At 40.4% G+C, this 18561-nt stretch overlaps 1 protein-coding gene across 1 annotated transcript in view; it reads left to right on the top strand.

Annotated features, from left to right (window-relative positions):
• The window catches only part of Cntnap5 (contactin associated protein-like 5), an 809758-nt gene that overhangs the window by 343651 nt on the left and 447546 nt on the right, over positions 1–18561 (top strand). Inside the window, exon 4 of the mRNA XM_013521091.1 lies at positions 8561–8708. Coding sequence (XP_013376545.1) covers positions 8561–8708 — 148 coding nt within the window. The remainder of the gene's footprint in view (positions 1–8560; positions 8709–18561) is intronic.

Below are 18561 nucleotides of genomic sequence, written 5' to 3'. Positions count from 1 at the left end.
GCCTCAGTAGGGATCAGTGACTCACAGTGATTTACTTAATATGAATCTACCACCTTTCTCTAGAAAAAGAGTCTAGGCCTTGGACAGATTCACAAGGAAACATGAAAAACCCATTGGTTAATTTAAGTCTTGCTCAGGGAGGCTTCATAGTGGTCTCCATCAGTTGGAGAGCCAGGTGGGCTGTATGAAGATCTCTGTACTTAATTTGAAAACTGAAGAAACCCCTGCTGTGCTGGCTGGATAAGAGTAATACTGGACAGAGAAGGATGGTGTGGATGCTAAGGAGATAATCATGAATGAGAGGGTGAAGGTGGTGGTGGAGGTGGAAGGAGATGAGTAATAGACGAGGAATTTACTGAGGTTTTCATTCCAGGCCAGACTTTAGAGTTTCATTGTCAATTTATCAAACAAGCAGTGGAAATTAATTTCCTTAGCATGCAAAACTCTTCTCCTTCCTTTGTTCTCTTTTATTGTGCTTCAAGTTTCCCTTTTAAAAATATAAGTGCGGTCAGTTTTAATGCCTGTAATCCCAGCTGTCTGGGAGGTTGAGGCAGCGTGACCAAAATTCCAGCCCAGCCTCAACAATGAAGTGATTTAGAAGAGTTTTTTAACAGTCGGGATGTAGTTCAGTACTGTATGCAAAAAAGTAAACACACACACACACACACACACACACACACACACTGCAATGCTGATTTATAGTAGGAAGTGTCTTGCTTAGGTTACCTAAAGCCTAACAGGAGAAGGGAATCACCTTAAACCTGTCCTGTTACAGTACGTGGTTTTGTCAGAGGCTAAAACCAAAGCTACGTCATTTCAGCAAAGTGCCAACTTGAGATCCAAGTAGCAGAAAAAATGGATTCAAAAGAGACTCATGATGTCTGCTTTTCGGTTGCCCACCAATTTCTTCTGTTGCGTCTCCCTCAGATTGTGTCTGACAAGCCTGGTAGCATAGAAGTTTTGGAACCTCAAGTACCCACTGAAAGGTATTTTGTTTCTCTTAAGCACAGGTCTGAGAATTAAGAACGCTTCAGTGAGCAGTGGCAGTGGAGGTGCTCTGTGCCTCAGCCATTCCACCCCTTCAAAAAGTGACAAAGCATTGTCAATTTCTTGAAACTCATATCCTTTGGTTTTGCCATCAAATGTATGAGTAAGAATTTCTCTCATTGTCACATTATTTTCACATTTCTCTGGTGCACTATTCCCTCCAGGTGCTCCATGAAAAATTACAGGATTAAAAAAATTAGTGAAACAAAGGCAGACTATCATCCTTTACTCATTCAACAAGTAGCCATGGGCTTTCTGTCTTGCTTTTGAGGCCAGGAGCATCTGCTCTCATCAGGCTTATCTTGCCATGAGAGGAAGACAGACAAGTCAAACACACACATACATACACACACACACACACACACACACACACACACAGTGTTTAGTTTGTTACGTGGCAATGAGAATACGCAGGAAAATAAGGACAGTGAGGCAAGGTCACCCACTGAAGCCACCTCAGTACTCAAAGTACATAAATGGGCCGACAGCTTGGCAGCCTTTCTTTCTGGGTGTTTATTTTTCCATTTGTTCCCACACTTTACCTGGACACATTAGTCTCTTTCTCACTCTGGGTTTATTCCGTGCTGCAGGATACCTCCTCAACCCAGGCCCCAGAATAGAAGGCTGGGCCTTTCTGTCAACTCTCCTGTACCAATCAAGAAGAAAGCATTCTGTTTATTTTTTAGAAGGGTAAAGGCGTTGTTTCTTTTTGCTTTAGTGGAGTGTGAAAAATGTGACTTTTGTAAGTGGGTATTTCAGTCTTCTGAGGCATGCACCATATGGTGAAGCTACCATACATGTTGGTGTTAGAGCTCTCAGCCCAGAGATGGAAACATAAATATGTGACATAGTTGTCAGCGATCCCTTTCTTACCCCTCATATTTAACACAGCAGAAGTTGTACAAATTCTTCAGTTTCAGAATAATCACGACAACAATGGAACAATGGAAGTGTGTTACATGTGTGCCCTCATTTATTTAATGAATATTTATCTTCACATGCATCATAGCTTCAAAAAGAATTAGTGGTCTAGCTCATCCAAGGATAAGTCATATTTTAATTTGGCTCTTGGTTAATGTACATAGTTGCTTTATTAGTTACTTATATTTTATTTTCTCATAATAAGTGAGCTAGACCCAATAATTTCCATAAGAAAGCTGTCAGTCCCTTATCCACATAAAGTTCTAGTGGTCTTGGAAGAATTTCGTGCCCCATAATTCAGAAACTTTCCTTCAAACTGATACTGCTTGGCTCTCAAAGCTAGAAACAGAAGCTAAAGGAGATTGGAGGGATCTTTAAATTCTACTTTAAAATAACTTCATCAATTCCCCTTCCTGGTGCTTCAACTCTTGCAGCTCAGTGACCTCTATCTGTGCTTAAATTACTGACTGGAAAGTTTTCATGCAAACAGCTACAGAAAGGACACTGGTTCATCAACTGAGAGAGTGATGCAGGCATGGGATATAGAACTCATCACTTTGTCAATGTGAGTGGAGGCAGAGGTCCACATCCTGCATACTGTGGGGTTCTCACCTCTAGAAAACTGGATTTTTCTGCTTTGGGTCAGGTACAGGTCATTCTGATGGCACTGGGACCTCACGTGGGAGAAGCCTTTAATTAAACCCATCACCTACATCTTCACAGGTTGTCTTAGTTACTTTTCTCATTGCTAAGACAGCTAAAGTTAAAGGAACAAAGGTTTGTTTAGCTAACAGTTTCCAAAGGTTTTAGTCCATGATTGGCTGGCTGCAAGGCAAAGGGCAAATGGCAGAGGGGCAAGCGTTCATGGCTGTGGGAGACAGCAAAAGCAATGAGAGAGAGAGAGAGAGAGAGAGAGAGAGAGAGAGAGAGAGAGAGAGAGGGAGGGAGAGAGAGAGAGGGAGAGAGAGAAAGTGGGGAGAACAAGCTTCTTTCAGTCCCTTATATTGTATTTAGGCGACTTGTCCTAGGGAGGGTGTTACACCTTTAACCTCAACAATGGACCATGGATCACACATTCTAGATTCAGTCCCTCCCCCACCCCATGACTCCATGAAGCCTTGTGGGGACATCTAGGCACAAGCCATAACACAGGCTATCGGTAACTTCTGTCAAGTCCTATAATATCCAGGTACTGGGGTTAGAAACAGACTTATGCAGTGTTTGGGGATGGGGTTCCAGCTATGTGTTTGGGGACATTGTAGCTAATAACATATGCATCAGAAGCAATGTTCCTATGAGTAAATTAATAACATAGTGGCCAATATTGGGACATCCCTTTAGATTTCATTTTCTGAATGGGCACACTGGGTTTCAGGAGGACAATTGACAGCTAAGGTGAGAATGAGGAGGCAAGTAGCAAAGTGTTGGCTTGGTCACATACTGTGCAAGAGCACAGATGTCATGGGCTTGAGTGGGTGGACGGCACTGTGGAAGCACCAAGGCCCATTGGAGAGGTTTCTGATGCTAAAGACTGGAGAGAAAGCTCATACATCACCCATCGTAGAATTAGAGTCCAGACAGAGTGAGAGTAGAGGTGGCAGGGACTCCTGATGGAGCACCTGCCTGAGTGGGCTGTGTGAGCCCACGCTCCCTCCAGCTGGTTATTACAATAGGGTAGAAGTGACAGTTTTTCTCTGTGGATATGTGTTGATTTAACAATCAGGTTCCAGCCCAATAAAGGCCTTGCAAGTTGAAAATATCATAAATAGGAAATGCATAGATCACACCTTACCATTCTGAGCGCACAGAGCACTGTGCAGAGCTTCTGGCTGTTGTGCTGAACCATATTAAGCTGAGTCATTTGAGGGTGAGGCTATCCATACCGTTCTCTGAAGTCCTTGCATTATTCGTTTACACTGGAGGTCATAAACAGGCAAAAGAAGCTGGGTGGGGAGTAGCATGGATCAGTCCTACCTTTTTGTCAAATATTAAAATGCAGCTATGTTCCTATATAGCAACTGAGGTCTGAGTGCTTTTCTAGTCTAATTAAATAACAGTTCCTTTGAAAGGGCAGTAGGTACCCTACTGCTACTCTAAAAAGACCATCACAAAGAAGCACTATAAACAAGAAAGATGAGGAAAAAGAGGATAATTCAACAGTTTAACTTTTCTTTTAACCTTTTAAAATCCAACATTTTAGAATCATTCTCATCCACCTGCAGTGGCTGCTTTTCTCTATGTGCCTGTTGGAAATCCATTTCTGCACATACCTCTGCAGATGTGGTTGGAACATTAGAGTCTGAGTGGGTTTCTCATTTTGACTTTAACTCTATAATTTGCATGCTAATTCCCCTTTGCTTTATTAAATGTATTTTATCAAATACAAATGTATTTATAATTGGCTCTGGGCTTTCAGTCTCTTTTTAGTTTTAGTTTGCACTCATTTTTGGAAAGAGTCCTTAGAACGTTATTCAGAAAATTTAAATAAAATTTGCAAAACTCTTCCCTATATTAGTAGGTCACTATTTCAGAATATACTCTCACATTAAAATATTTTTACAAGTATTTTGTATAGGAACATGGTTCTTTCTGTTTTATTTTTTTGAGTGGTATTTGTATTGCTAAGAATATAAGTGACTACAATGTCACTTGCATATGTAAATGCAGAGAAGTTATTGATGTATCTTTGTTCATCTATTGCCTCATTCAGTAAGTTTCTAGTCACAGTTTCAGCAACATCAAGGTAATGTATAGGTTTTGAATCAACTACAAATGATTTGTTCAAGTTATTGAAATCCATATCATTACACCTTTAGGAAATACTGTGTTCCATGAACCAAGACAGATATTGTGGTTTAAACAAGACACAACCTGTTTGACCAAGGGAGTTACTGTCCAAGTGCCTTGCTGAGGATGAGGAGTGGACATCATCAGGGTTGTTAGGATTTGCACCCAAAGCTCACCTTTTATTCTCTCCAACTTCCCCAGTTCTCTTAAAAACACACCCTTAGGAAACACTGTGTGACAAACAGAGCCCTGGATTTGAAATAGCAGCTCCCTTAAACTTCCCATTATTCTCTGTCAAAATCAGGGCTACAAAATTCAGTTATTGTTCCTGTTATCTTTTTGTAACAGACTGCAGTTAGGCCAATTAATAATGTCTGCCTGGTGGCACCTAGATGCTTATAATCTTACATGCAGGCAGAGCATCACTACGGGTGGGTTGACTGCAGTGCTGTTACTGAAGCCAAAGTAGTCACTCTGGAGTCACCTAACTCTGACCTGTGCAGCCTCCACTGCTAAGACTAGTCCTGATCTTAGCCTCATAGTTCACACTCACTCCATTACCTGCCTGACAGGGAGCAGCGGGAGAGCATCAGCACCTTCATCCTCTCCACAGGTTCATCATTCTTAAGCCAAGATGGTGTTTACTCTCCCGGGTGAGTGGCAAAGGGGAAGGAGCAGGGCTCACTTTCTTACTCTCCTCTTTCTTACTTCTTGTGAATTCTTCTACTTGCCCAATTATAGGGCGCTCATTCTGGGATCCCCTTCCATTGCTTTGTATCTTTTACAATATTTGTGCCATATGTGATAGAAAGTTCTCTGGGGAGGGATATGGGAGACTGAATTTCTTTTCAAAGAGTTTCTTTGCAAATTTTCACAATCCTATTGGGACCATTACATAAAACTTAATGTCTGTCAGCCTCAAGTGCTTCATCTACTGGAAAAGAAAGATAAACTTCTGCACTACGTTACTACGTAGGACTAAAACCAGTGAATTACTAGAGCAGGAAGTAGAGTTTAATAGAATGCTTTTCTATCATGCATGAGACCCTGGGTTTCATCCACAGCACCACAAAAATAAATAAATGTATGAATGGATAGACAGACAGGTAGACAGATAAATATTTAAGGCAAGAATCAGTAAACTGTTTTGTTAAAGACCACATGCATGATATTTAATAGTAATAATTATGTGAATCTCATTACAACTATAAAAGGGCTGTATCCAAGTTCAGTATAATACAAATTGCCATGGATTTAGGAACCTTCTGAGAAATAGTGCATAGAATATCATCCAGAATTGAAGTGGGAAGGATGTGCCCTTCTGTGATGCCTTCATGCCATGAGCCTCTCTGAGGCACAGGGTGATGTGAGGACACTTGTAAAGTGACAACACAATGGCAAGGTACATGGTAAACTCAGCAAGGTTTGTGTGTGTGTGTGTGTGTGTGTGTAGGTGTGTGTGTAAGTTGGTGCAAATGTTCCTTCTTGAGAAGTAGGGACAAGTGAATGTGAAAAGAGCCAAGCAAGCTGCTGGCATGGAGAATACCCTTGAAAATGGAAAAGTCTCAACAATGACTTTCTTGCAGGAACCTGACTTCAGTTACATATGGAGGTGATGATGGGAGAAAAGTGAGATTCTTGGGCTGTAAGCAGAATCTCTATGATCATCTTCTCTCATGAGCTTGGTGTGGGGCTGGTTATAGTTTTGTTTGCACTCAATCTGCCTCAGCATCAAGTGCTTTTGAGGTGATTGTAGACTGTAAGCTCCATGTGTGCCCTGGGACTGGGCATTGAAAGTTTTAGGATCTCTAAACTCTATGACACTGGATGAGCCTGAGCCGGAGCCTCTGAGTCTGTGATACAGCTATGAGACAGGAAGTATTGGAGAGCATGTGACTTCAATCATAAGACTGCAAGAGAGTGAGACACAGAATGATTTGCAATTTGCTTATCCAGTTCACAGCCATAAGAGATCACTGCCATCTTTAAATGACAGTCAGAGTTCCTTCTCTTCAGAGCAGAGCATCTGTGACTAAAGGAATAAACTCAAAGCATTTGCAGATCATAAAACAAACCTTTATATGGATACACAATTAGACATTAAGATATCATTAGGATATATTCTGCCTTCAAATTACACAGAACCTAAGAGGGAATGCCTGGTTATCCTCAGAGTGGATAAGTTCCTGTTATACCTTTGGGTTAGAAAAGTGACACCACAGACCCTGGATTCACATGCCTGGACATTGATACACTCACAGTCAATGAGAAATCCAGAGTGGAAAGTGGAAGTTCCTCCCATTAGGTTGTAGGGAAACAAAATTCTTTACTCCATACAAAGCAGTGAGAAATCACCAGACCCGTCACGTCTTTCTTTTTGTATATAAATCACAGAGATAAACACAGAAATTTTAAAAAGAACAAAAATCTCATGGAAAGAAGCCCTTTCCAGGTGAGCAAGGGAATGGGAAGCAAATGCTCACAACCTCCTGCCTGTGCCAGGTGGGAGCTGGCCCAGCAGGAGCAGGCCAAGTGGATCAAATAAAATCATCCTTTATTTGGGTGAAGAGAAATGGCCAGAACAAACACATGGGATGAAGACATGGACTTGAATCTCAGGAAGCCCTTTGCACCAAACCACTTCTTACACAGAGCTGTGCTGCGTGAGCAGCGGCAGCACAGGAAGCCAACTCCTTCCTTCTTGAGAAGCCACCATTCGATTATATCATGTGAATTACTGTGCCTAACATCAGAGCCGGCAGGTGTGGTGTGGGTAATAGAAATGTCAGAGATTGTTCAAGATACCCTAGATTCCTAGGTATTGTGAAAATATAATCAAGGTTATTGAAGATTCCTTGAAAATGGTTTCCATTAAGTAGACAAGAATCACTTTGGCCATTTGAAAAAGCAAATGGCGTTTTACTCAGTGTTGACTGCACAAAGGCAGGCAGGTTTATCCATAAATCATTGGGCTTGGAAAGAAGACAGATGCTGTCTCAAAAAATGGAGCAAGCACACCAGTGTGCCAGCAGACAGCCTGTTTTAAAGATGAAGTTTGAGCAGGAGGGGGTAAAGTTTGCACAACAACATGAATGTGCTTAATGCCGCTGAATTAATTATTTTAAAGTGGTTAATATTTATGTTATGTATATTTTCCCCAATTTAAAAAGAAAGATGACCTACAAGCCTTTGGATCACAATTGCTGAAAATGAATTACATATGAATATGAGTTGTGATATCTCCCTCCTGTAGCAATGAACAACAGTAGTGGTGAAGACTGAGGGCTGCAGACATTGCATTAGGTTTGAAATAAGACAACCTTGGAATTGTATGTCAGGGCAGTTACCAACCAGGTGGGTGATTTGGAGATGTTTTTACTTCCCCTTTTTTCTCTCTAGAGTCCAGTTTTATTGAATCTGTAAAATGGCTATAACTACAATGGAAAATGCATAGTACAGTGACTGAACTGAAATAATGACAGCAATAACTTCAGTAAAAACCTTTCCTTATAAGAGATCATCAGTCATTGCCCCATCCATAGTGATTAGGAATGTTAGGAGTACTGGACCTACATTTTATCATGAACTCTGTAAAACTTTTGGGGGTGTTATATATGCGACTTGCTAGGACAGCTGTATTTATAAATTTTGGCTGGTCATTAATGGTGGGGGAGAAGGGTTGCTTAAAGTATAATGTATAGTCTTTCAATTGAAGGTTGTTTTCCTGAAAGACTCGTGTAATCGCATGTGGTTTCTGGTGTGCTCCTTTGTAACACAGCCCTCACAGGTGTCTCTCTCCTCATAGACCTTCGCAGGAAACATGAACGCCGACAGCGTGGTGCATCACAAGCTGCTACACTCAGTGAGGGCCCGCTTCATTCGCTTTGTGCCCCTGGAGTGGAACCCCAGTGGCAAGATCGGCATGAGAGTGGAGGTGTATGGATGCTCCTATAGTGAGTACCTATGTGTGCCACCAGACACAGGACATCAGTTTATCCACCCCAAGAAAGGAAAGTGTTGTATACAATTAGTCCTACTCCTTCCATAATATGTGTACTTCACCCAAGAATAAGACAACTACACTTCTTTCAGAGGCTGAAGGAATTTTGAGACAATAATGTAGCAAAGATCCAACAAAAAGTTCAACACTAAGAGCTCTTGGGGTTGGCAAATTTATGTCACTTGGAATAAAAGAACTTGCTATTTTCAGTTTTTCACCAGAAATGAGGTGAGTTATTATGAAAGTCTTCTTACCCTAGAACCACAAAGGAAAAACATTCTCCTTCACTTGTTCCAGAAGGAGGATGATTTCAATGCAGTGTAACTCACAGAATGCTTCTCTTCTAGAATTATGATATGCGTCTATTGCTTTGAGAGTTGTTTATGCTGAATTTGAAAGTACAGCTCCATCTTGCACACACGGAAAGCTGGAGACATGGGTGGAATTGGTAATCACTGTAGAAGGTCAGAATCATCCAAGGAAGCTTCTCATCCCTATAATTCTCCCCCATAGGCTTCGTCCAGAAACTTAGAATTGCCTCATCACAGGCTGTTTGTCTGCTATAAGCAATGACATCCCTAGTGTTAGACACTAGCAATCAATGACCTCAAATGAATAAATACACTTGATCACCAGTACTTTCATTTAAATGAGTTCAGCAGGTTTCTGGTTTGGGTTGCAGGAATGCCTGATATGTGACGTGCCTTACCTGTTTTCCACATTATATAACCAAAAGCCTGCTTCAGAACCATTTGAAGTGCTCTGTAAAAACACCTTTCCCTAGTCCCACTGCAAACATGCTGTACTGATATTTCTGGGAATGGAGACTCACAAAGCAAATGTTATAGCTCTCCAGGCAAACTATGTGTATAGGGTATGTCATCTAACAAAAAAATCTGCACGTAGGAGATTTGCTTGTGAAATGACTGGATTTATCTTGAACAAGCACTTTCAGAAAGAATATGATTTAGAACACAGCATCAACAAACCATCAGGCCAGGGAGGGACTTCCTTTTCCTTCTGTGCCTCATCTGGATTCTCCTCGTAACTTAGCTCTTGCTAACAAGTTGTCACTACACTGAGGATTTACTTTTTTCCTTTTGTTTTTGTTTGTTTCTAAATAAAATGTACAAGTGTCATGCTCTAAGAGATAAGAAAGATTACTGCTATTATTTTTCTAGTAGTCTGTTTTGACCTCATCATTGCCCTGTTCTTTAATATGTCCTCATACTTTATATTTTAGCTCTGCCCTTGTTGGAGCTCTCTCTTCAGTATTCACACCCATTGCTCACCCGCACTGTTTGCTCTTACAGAAAGACTCATGGTTTCAGGTAAACCAGGGACTGCAGGCTTACATGATATCTTTGAGCAGCATGTCTGACTTTCTCTGATGATGGACCTTTTTGAGGATCTAATGGCAATGGTAACAAGGGATCCTTTCCTCAGAAAAATGTCCACAATAACATGTAAGATTTTCTATGGTATTCAAAGATCCTCAGATCTGTGGGGGCCCAATTGTGGATGAAACTGAGAACTCCTGACTTTGGGGGATGCCAGTCCTAGGTCTCTCTGTGTCAGTGGTATATCCAGAACATCCTCCATAAGGATGAATTGTTTCAAGGAAGCATGGCTAGTGACGTGATGTTAACTAGCTCAGTGAGCTGCTGTACAGAAAATGACCTTCCCTGAAGAGCACCTCACAATGGAAACCTAAAGTCCTCAGCCTAGTTGCTGCCCTTTGGTGCTTTTACCCTTGGGATGGGGAGGAAAGAACACATCTCTTAAACTCTGTTTAAAGCCAATGCCTCAAAATGCCTCCATATCCAGTTCTTTCTTTCTGCATGAGCTTATCTTCCTCTGACCTGGATTTTTCGAATGAGCATAAAACCTTAATGTATGTGCTACTGAACAAAATAGCAATGACCAACCCCTCTGGCCCTGTTAGCAGCCTCCTCTCTCCTTTTTCCATCATCTTCACAGCGTAGTTGCTTTCTTCACTTGCTGCCTCCACCTGCTCACCTCCTTTTGCATCGAATCTCAAACCAATCAACTTTTAGACATCTGAGGGTCAGTTCAATGTGTCAACTTGACCAGGCTAGAGTCCCAGTTATTCAATCCAAAACCGTTCTAAATGTTGCTGTAATGTGGTTGACATAAAAAATGTTAACTTTAATTCAGAGTATCCTAGATAATCTTGTAACCTTGATTCAATCAGTTGAAAGATTTCAAGAGCAGTGCTGAAATTTCCCTAAGAAAGAAGAAATCTAACGTGTGGGCCACAGCTTCAGCTCCTGCCTGCGTTTCCCACCTGTCTTCCAGGTAGTTGCCCAGTGGACTTCACACTTAACCAACACCTAAATTTCATAAACCATAGCTTACAATAAATCTTCCAATATATATAAGCATTATGGTGGTTCTGATTCTGTGGGAGACCACTGATTAATGAAGAATGTTCTACAGAAACTATTTTAGTCAAGATACACTAGAAGCATCCATGCAGACAAATTCACAGGGTCACCTCATTTCTCTTGCCCTGAATTCTCACAGTATTTGGTTCAAAGAGCAATTTCCATTTTTAAAAATCCCAGTTTATCCTCCTACCTCATTTACTACACTTACTTCTTCTTAGGGCTTAGTTGCAGGCCTTCTGGTAGGTTCTTTCTATACCCTCTGACTAGCTAAATTTATAGCACTCCAAAATTTTAACAACATCTACACATGGGTCAATTCCTGGCCAGACCTCTGGAATCATATATGCAATTGCCTTCTTGATATCACCATTTGAAAGAATAACAAATACCTCAAATTAATAGAGCAAAAGTGGAACACAATCAATCCTCACCTCAAAACCTGCCCCTCCCCATCCCCCCGTATGTCAGTAAATGGCATAAACATCCCTCTCCTAGGAGTTATCCTTGCTTCTTCTTCTTTGGAATATCTGGTGCTGCTGAGTAAGTTACACTGAACAGTAGAGCCCATTTCGTTTTTCTAGAGCACATAGGAAATATGTGAGCTTTTCATCACACTGTGAACAGAATCTGCTGTCTGACATGTCCCATAGCCTCTGATGTGAGCTCCCTGCCACACCCCAATCATGCAAGCTCATGTTTCTACACAGGTACCAAAGTCATCTTTCTAAATATCGAAATTATATCATTTTCTTTCCTGATTCAATTGAAATGAAACCCAGTCTTCTTAAGTAAAGCCCACTGACTATTCCCTACGTACCTCTTCAACTTCCTTTTACTTCTGCTGACCACACAGCTCTCTTGGTTTTCCTAAAATATGCCAGGAGTTTGGTGTCTTATGACCAAACAACTTTACCCAGAATTCATACTGGTCCTGTTGGTATAATTCTCAGTTCTAATGTTACCTCTTCAAAGAAGCTCACCCTGGCCTTCCCTCTAGACACACTTGCCTTACTTTCTGGGCACACACTATTAACGGCTGGTTATGTGACATGTCTTTGTTTACTGTAAAACACAAACAAGAATCCCACTTCTTTATATTATCTCATCTGTTTGTTGTGAGCCTCCCCAAGACCCTGCATGTAATATAAATTTAGAGGCATGAGGTGAAGCTGTTTGACTATCAAATGTCAGAACCTAAAAGCCACCAGGAGCTACTTGGTAAACATTCATTGGTGGGTAAATGCATTGGTCAAGCCTCATTCTCTCAGTTAGGTAATCATGTTACATGTTGATAAAACAATTATAGTTTGTATGGAATTGATTTCGCTTCTGTGGGCTTAATGAATCTTCTCAAATTTTATTTGAATAAACAACTAAAGATTATTAAGAATTCACAGGTCTGTAACTTCCTAAGACATGAACCTTTATCATTTTGGAGAAATCACCATATTCTTTCTTTCATTCATTTACTAATTTATTCAGTCAGTTGTCATTATTTAGCACTTAGTATATTAAGCCACATGCAATGCCCCACAGATACAAGGAAAATGAATATCTTATTCTAAATCTTTTTAAGTCTCATGTTTGTACTTTGAAGTACCTTTTAAAATTTTTTATTGTTAATTCCACAATTGTTTATCTGGTATCTGTCTCTTCTACCTCCCTCTAACTCTTGCAAAGGCTACAGCTGAGTGTGCTAGGAGTCCCAGAGCCCAGCAGGGCATTGAGCAGTGTTATGGCTTGTGTCTGGGTGTCCCCCCAAAGACTCATGTGGTCATGGGGCAGGCTTTTAGAGTTTGATTGATTATGGGTGTGAGAGCTACACCCGCCCTGGGCTGGATAGTTTGCATATGTAAGGGAGAGGAAGAGGCTGCTTGCCGCCATTCCTGGATTTTGTGCTTGTTGCTTTGCCGTGTTCTGCCACCATAAGCTGTAGCCCTCTGCCATGTGCCACTCTGCCTTGTAATCTGCCAAGTATGGACTGAAACCTTCACAAACTGTAAGTGAAATAAACCTTTCCTTCCTTAATTTTGGGTGTCAGGTATTTTGTCCGAGCAATGAGAGAAAAGTAACTAAGACAAGCAGACAGTGTCCAAACAGTAAGTGTATGTGTAATGATTGGCATTATTAGCAGCCTACAATGGGGTCACAAGCATGTGACAAAACACAGAGAATAGGAGGACCTGTGGAGACAGTATGACTGTTTTCAAGAAGAATGAATCAGACACCACCTTCCGCATTAGCTGGTCTCCAAATTTGAGCAGTCATCCTCAGACACTGAGGAGCCCCAGACAGCATAAGAGTTGGCAGGCAGGGTGGCTAGACAGCCATGGGGTTTTACTGTACCTCATGCACAGAGGCAGTGTGCAATAAAGATGTTTACAAGAAGTAGAATTCATGGGGCTGGGGATGTCTCAACAGCATAGCACCTACCTGGCAAGTGTGAGGTCCTGATTTCAATTCCTGGTTCATTAGAATAGAATAGAATAGAATAGAATAGAATAGAATAGAATAGAATAGAATAGAATAGAATAGAATAGAAAATAGGATAGGATAGGACAGGACAGGACAGGAAAGGAAAGGACAGGAGAGGACAGGACAGGACAAAATAGAATTCATCTGGCTAGTAGAGTACAGTTGTTGGTATCATCACATAGTCCTCATCCTTCCCAACCTCCCTTGGGTGTCAACTCCCAGCAAAGGAAGTCCATCCTCTCCAGTTTGAAAAGCATCCTCCTTGTGAGAAAATTAAAATAGCTGGGGAACAGAGGAGTTTCACTGTCTTTCATTCATTTGCCATAGTCTATAGGCCATGGAAGCTTTCATTTTGTTCTCTTGTGTTTTGTTTCTGTCTTTCTTTTTTATCCAAATGAGGCTTACATATCTCATATCTTTAGTTTTCCTTTTAAGGCCCTGGTTATTTAATATTGCTTTTTTACAAGATGATTTCTAGTGAAGCTTGCCCATTAACTTTTAGACCTGTCACTCCAGGAGCTATTCTGACAGTTTCTGGGTTTTCTAGAACCTTCTGAAAGGAAGTGAAAGGAAATGAAAGGAAGTGTCGATTCTTCCATATGGGACAACTGACACTTCTGAAGACTTTCAATGTTCCACTCCCACATTTCCTGCATCGTCCTTATTTGACAACCACTCTATGCTTCTGACAGCTGGTCCCCATGCAGGCTATGAGCTTCTCTCACGTTCCACACTGACTGTCTGCTATACCTTTTTCTATAGAAGGTTCTTCTCCTTTACCAGGGGGACTCCTGCTTGGCATTCCCCATGGCTCAAATATCACCTGCTTTTAAAGTCTTTCTGGCTCCTGGACTTTATCAATCTATCACCCGCTACCACACGCAAGGCTTCAATCTTAGGTCTTACTGATGAGATTACCATACCTCATCATCATCTCTGTGATCTGGAAGGCTGGAATCAGCCTCAGCCTCTCTGTTCCTTCGGGCAAGATCTCTGTCTGATACCTATTATTTGCTCCAAGAATAGACAGTGATTATTTAATTTTTTGGACCTAGAGATCAGCCTTTCTCACTCACTTTTGAATTTTTAAAAAGATAATTACAGTATTCTTTGTAATGGGTGGCTTCCCTTCTCATGTGCGTATGTATATAAATATGTTAGAGGTACAAAATTTATCAGACCATTCCATGTTAATTGGTATTTATATATATTATTCCTTTTTTCATTAAATAATTGAGGTTATTTATAACTGCAATTCCCAAATTGAAGTTGTTCCAAGGCTCATTGGTGTATTTCAGTATATTCTGCTTTAAAATCACTACAAGTAAAAGCAATGTCTATTTTTTCTAAGTGTTTTGTTTTAAAAATAGTTTGTCTTTGATAATTTTACCCCACAGATAAATACTATGATGATCTGTTTGACATGACTCTGGCTTCTGCCACTTTTGTATGAGAAGAGCTTTTGTGTTGGGGTGCTCATAAGTAGGGACAGAGCAACAGATTCCTTGTGTGCACCCCATTAGGAGATTTGAATGATAATGTCCCATTTATTTCAAAAAGATAGAAGAAAGAAATTTCAATGCTTTCACTTGAACAGTAAATGTTCAAGGTGATAGATATGTTTAACTACATTCAATCATTATATAATGTATATGTTTATCAAAATGTCATATGGTACCCCCAGAACATGTATCATTTTTATGTTTTAAGGTGTCAGTTAAAAGTAAGTTTAAAAATTAAACTTAAAAAATCATGACACTTCTAGCAAATGTTCAACTTCTTTTGAGGTTTTCTTTTCTTATCTGAAAATGACACTGGTAAGTGTTTTAGAGATGGCCATGAGATTTTGAGTTGATGTATATCAAGCACATAGCAGAGTTTCTAGCAAGGAGTCCCTGCTTAGTTTTATCTAGTACTCATCTGGGCACACACACAGGGAGGAAATCTATTGCCAGTACCTTGTTGCCTTTTTGGGAAACTTTGCCCACATCTGTCAGCAGACAGGAATCCTCTCTTAGACTCGCATCCGCGTCTGCTTCCATCTTCATTTCCTTTACCGTCAGCTCCGGGATCTCAGCCTCTTGCCACACGAGGCTCCTCCTTTCCCAGCGGTGGAATAGAAGGGCATCTCCCACTGTGTTCTACACTGTGTTCAGTGTAGCACAGGTTCTCCTCACATGAAGATTACTAGGCTGAATAACTATGTACAATGAATAATTATGGGAAAATCACTTAGCATTGAATGTCAATTTCATTTTGGTCCTCACACATCTTCAACATGTGGATATCTCACAGCCAACCTTGCAGTGTTATTCTTTCCAAAGAATCACTGAAGACAGTATTTCCTCCTTTGTCACCTCTGTTGCCTGATTGGTTCATCTTCAGTCAATCTTCCTCCTTCTAGTGAATCAAGTGAGTAAAGGGTACGCATCCTGCTGAATTGCTGACTTGAGTATAAGAAGATGTACACTTGAAATAAATGTCAATGTAAAATTGATAAAGTGAATGCAAGTCTTATAGTGACTGTGAGAGAAAAAAGACGCGGACATGAGGGAGCCATCCTGAATTGTCACTAATGGAAACAATTGATGAATAAGACAGACAGTATTTCTCCTACTGGTGGCAACTTTTCTGTCATTAAATTAGCCATTCATGAGAAATGTGACTATAGTGGTTAACACGCCCTCTCTTCCTGTCATGCAATATGTCTAGTGTTGTGCGACACATAGCCCATATCTCATAGCAATCTTTTCAGGTAGGAATTATTACTACTATAAAAATTGGTTTAGCAAAGGAACCTAAAATTTATAAAATTACAAAAATGTATATACTTTTAGAAAAAGTTCATTAGTTCATTTGCAGCTCACATCAGTTTTTCTGAGCTCTCTCTCACTATATGCTTGCTTAACATCTCCTTTTGATTATGTCACAAATACCTTCAATTTAATAAATCCCTCACAGTTCTTAATCAACTTGTACATTCAGGAATATGTAATCTTCTTTCTATCCTCTTACTCATGTTAACAGATTTACAAACTGCCCACAGTAGATCTGGGTGTCATTCCTGCCATCTTTCCTGTCTCTTTCTTCCCACAGTGAATCCATCATCAAGTTCTATCAGCGTTCCTTCCAAAAATCATCATAAGTATGTTCATTCTTTTCATCTTCAGTCACCGGCCTGGTGTAGTTATACCTGTATCGCCTGAATTTCAAATCAGCAATTCTTTTTCAGTCTGTTCTCTCCGCTATAACCAGCAGCAGCAGCAGCAGCAGCAGCAGCAGCAGCAGCAGCAGCAGCATAAAACACAGAGTTTGAGCCCCTGCCTACTGAAAGCCAATGATTTCTGACCACATGTAGGAAAACTCCAAAAGCCTGTCTACAAAGTATGAGCCCTACATATGTCAGGCTACCTCATCTGCCTCACCCTCCATCAATGTGAGGCAACTCAACCCCTGTTGATATCTGCCCTGCCAGACCCTGTAGCTCTGGTACAGGCTATTCCCTCTGCCTCAGAAGTTCCTTCCATTCCTTAGTTAAAATTTTTATAAGTCTCAGTCATAATATTTTCTCAGAGGGGTATCAATTTATTTCCAATTTGAATAAGATTACTCTTGATTTCCTACCTTGAAACATACAATTTTTTTATAGTATTGATCATAAAATATAGATGATCTCTTTATATTTATCTATTAACTACCTATGTAACTAGGTATTCACATGTATATTTCATTGTGAATTACATTATCACCTGCCAAGTAATGATTTCCATACAGCCAAGAATCATATCTACATAGATACTCAGCTTTCACTACAGAATAAGGCCCATTTTGATCAATAGCAATTGAACTTGTGGAGTGAATGAACAGCTTCCCCAAAGTAAGCTAAATAGTAAGCTTTCTTTGAGACAGGGTCTGTCCCCAATTGCCTATTATTTCTATGCTCTTGGCCTTCCCACTATGCCCTATATGGTCAAAGTCCTTAGTCACATGGCATGGGAAAATTTTGTTGAAGGTAAAGCATTACAATTAATCTTCTGATAACCACATTACTATTTTTTATTCATAAAGTTAAAGCCAGCAACCTGCAGTTCTCGAGCATATGCAGCTAAGATGCTTCAGGGATAAAGTTTAGCAACTGCATGGGACCAGCTCCTGGACACACCTCCATGCTCTAGCCCTTACTTACATCGTCCCACATAGTTCTGCACAAAATCACCTGAAGAATTTTTTCTTTATATCTACTCTGGCCACATTGCAACTAACCTAGGATCTCCCAGTTGTGTTCTAATATATTTTTGTGGATTGCAACTGTGATGGAGAGCCAGCATGTGATAGTACTGTGTCAAATCTTTCTTTTTATGCAGTGGTTACATTCATTTCATCCTTAGCCTGTGATTTTTGTATACATGTTTGATGATTTTAAGAATTCGCAGTGACATTTGAAAACTTTTCAGGGCAGCATAGAGCCATATTAAACACATATTAAACACATGGGCAGCATGACTTTATCACCCACACCTTGTAGGATCATAGCATTCTTGGTTTCTCTGGGGAACTCAGTTTTCTTTTTTTAAGAAAAGATTATAATAGTGCTTGCTTTATGCATGCGATATCTTGAGATAGCATTTGGCATAGGATAAGCGATCCAAAGTTTTGCTTCTTTAGACATTTAGGCCAAGCTTCTGAGGTCAGCTTTAACATACCCCTGGCCCTGAAGGGTCGCACACCTTCACTAGGCCATCTGCACACTTTAGGCTACACTGAATTTCCTCTGGGGCCTTCTATTTGAATTTCTTTATATATGGGAAGCTAATTAATTTTAAAAAGCATTATAAATTCTGACAAAGTTTAATGATCTGCTATGCTTCTCTGTCTCATTAAGAAGTATAATCATCATCTTATCCCTCGGGTTGCTTTCTT

Source organism: Chinchilla lanigera, unplaced genomic scaffold, assembly GCF_000276665.1.
Source record: "Chinchilla lanigera isolate Chin_1 unplaced genomic scaffold, ChiLan1.0 scaffold00058, whole genome shotgun sequence".
Classification (NCBI taxonomy): domain Eukaryota; kingdom Metazoa; phylum Chordata; class Mammalia; order Rodentia; family Chinchillidae; genus Chinchilla; species Chinchilla lanigera.
This window is presented reverse-complemented; position numbering and strand designations above follow the sequence as displayed.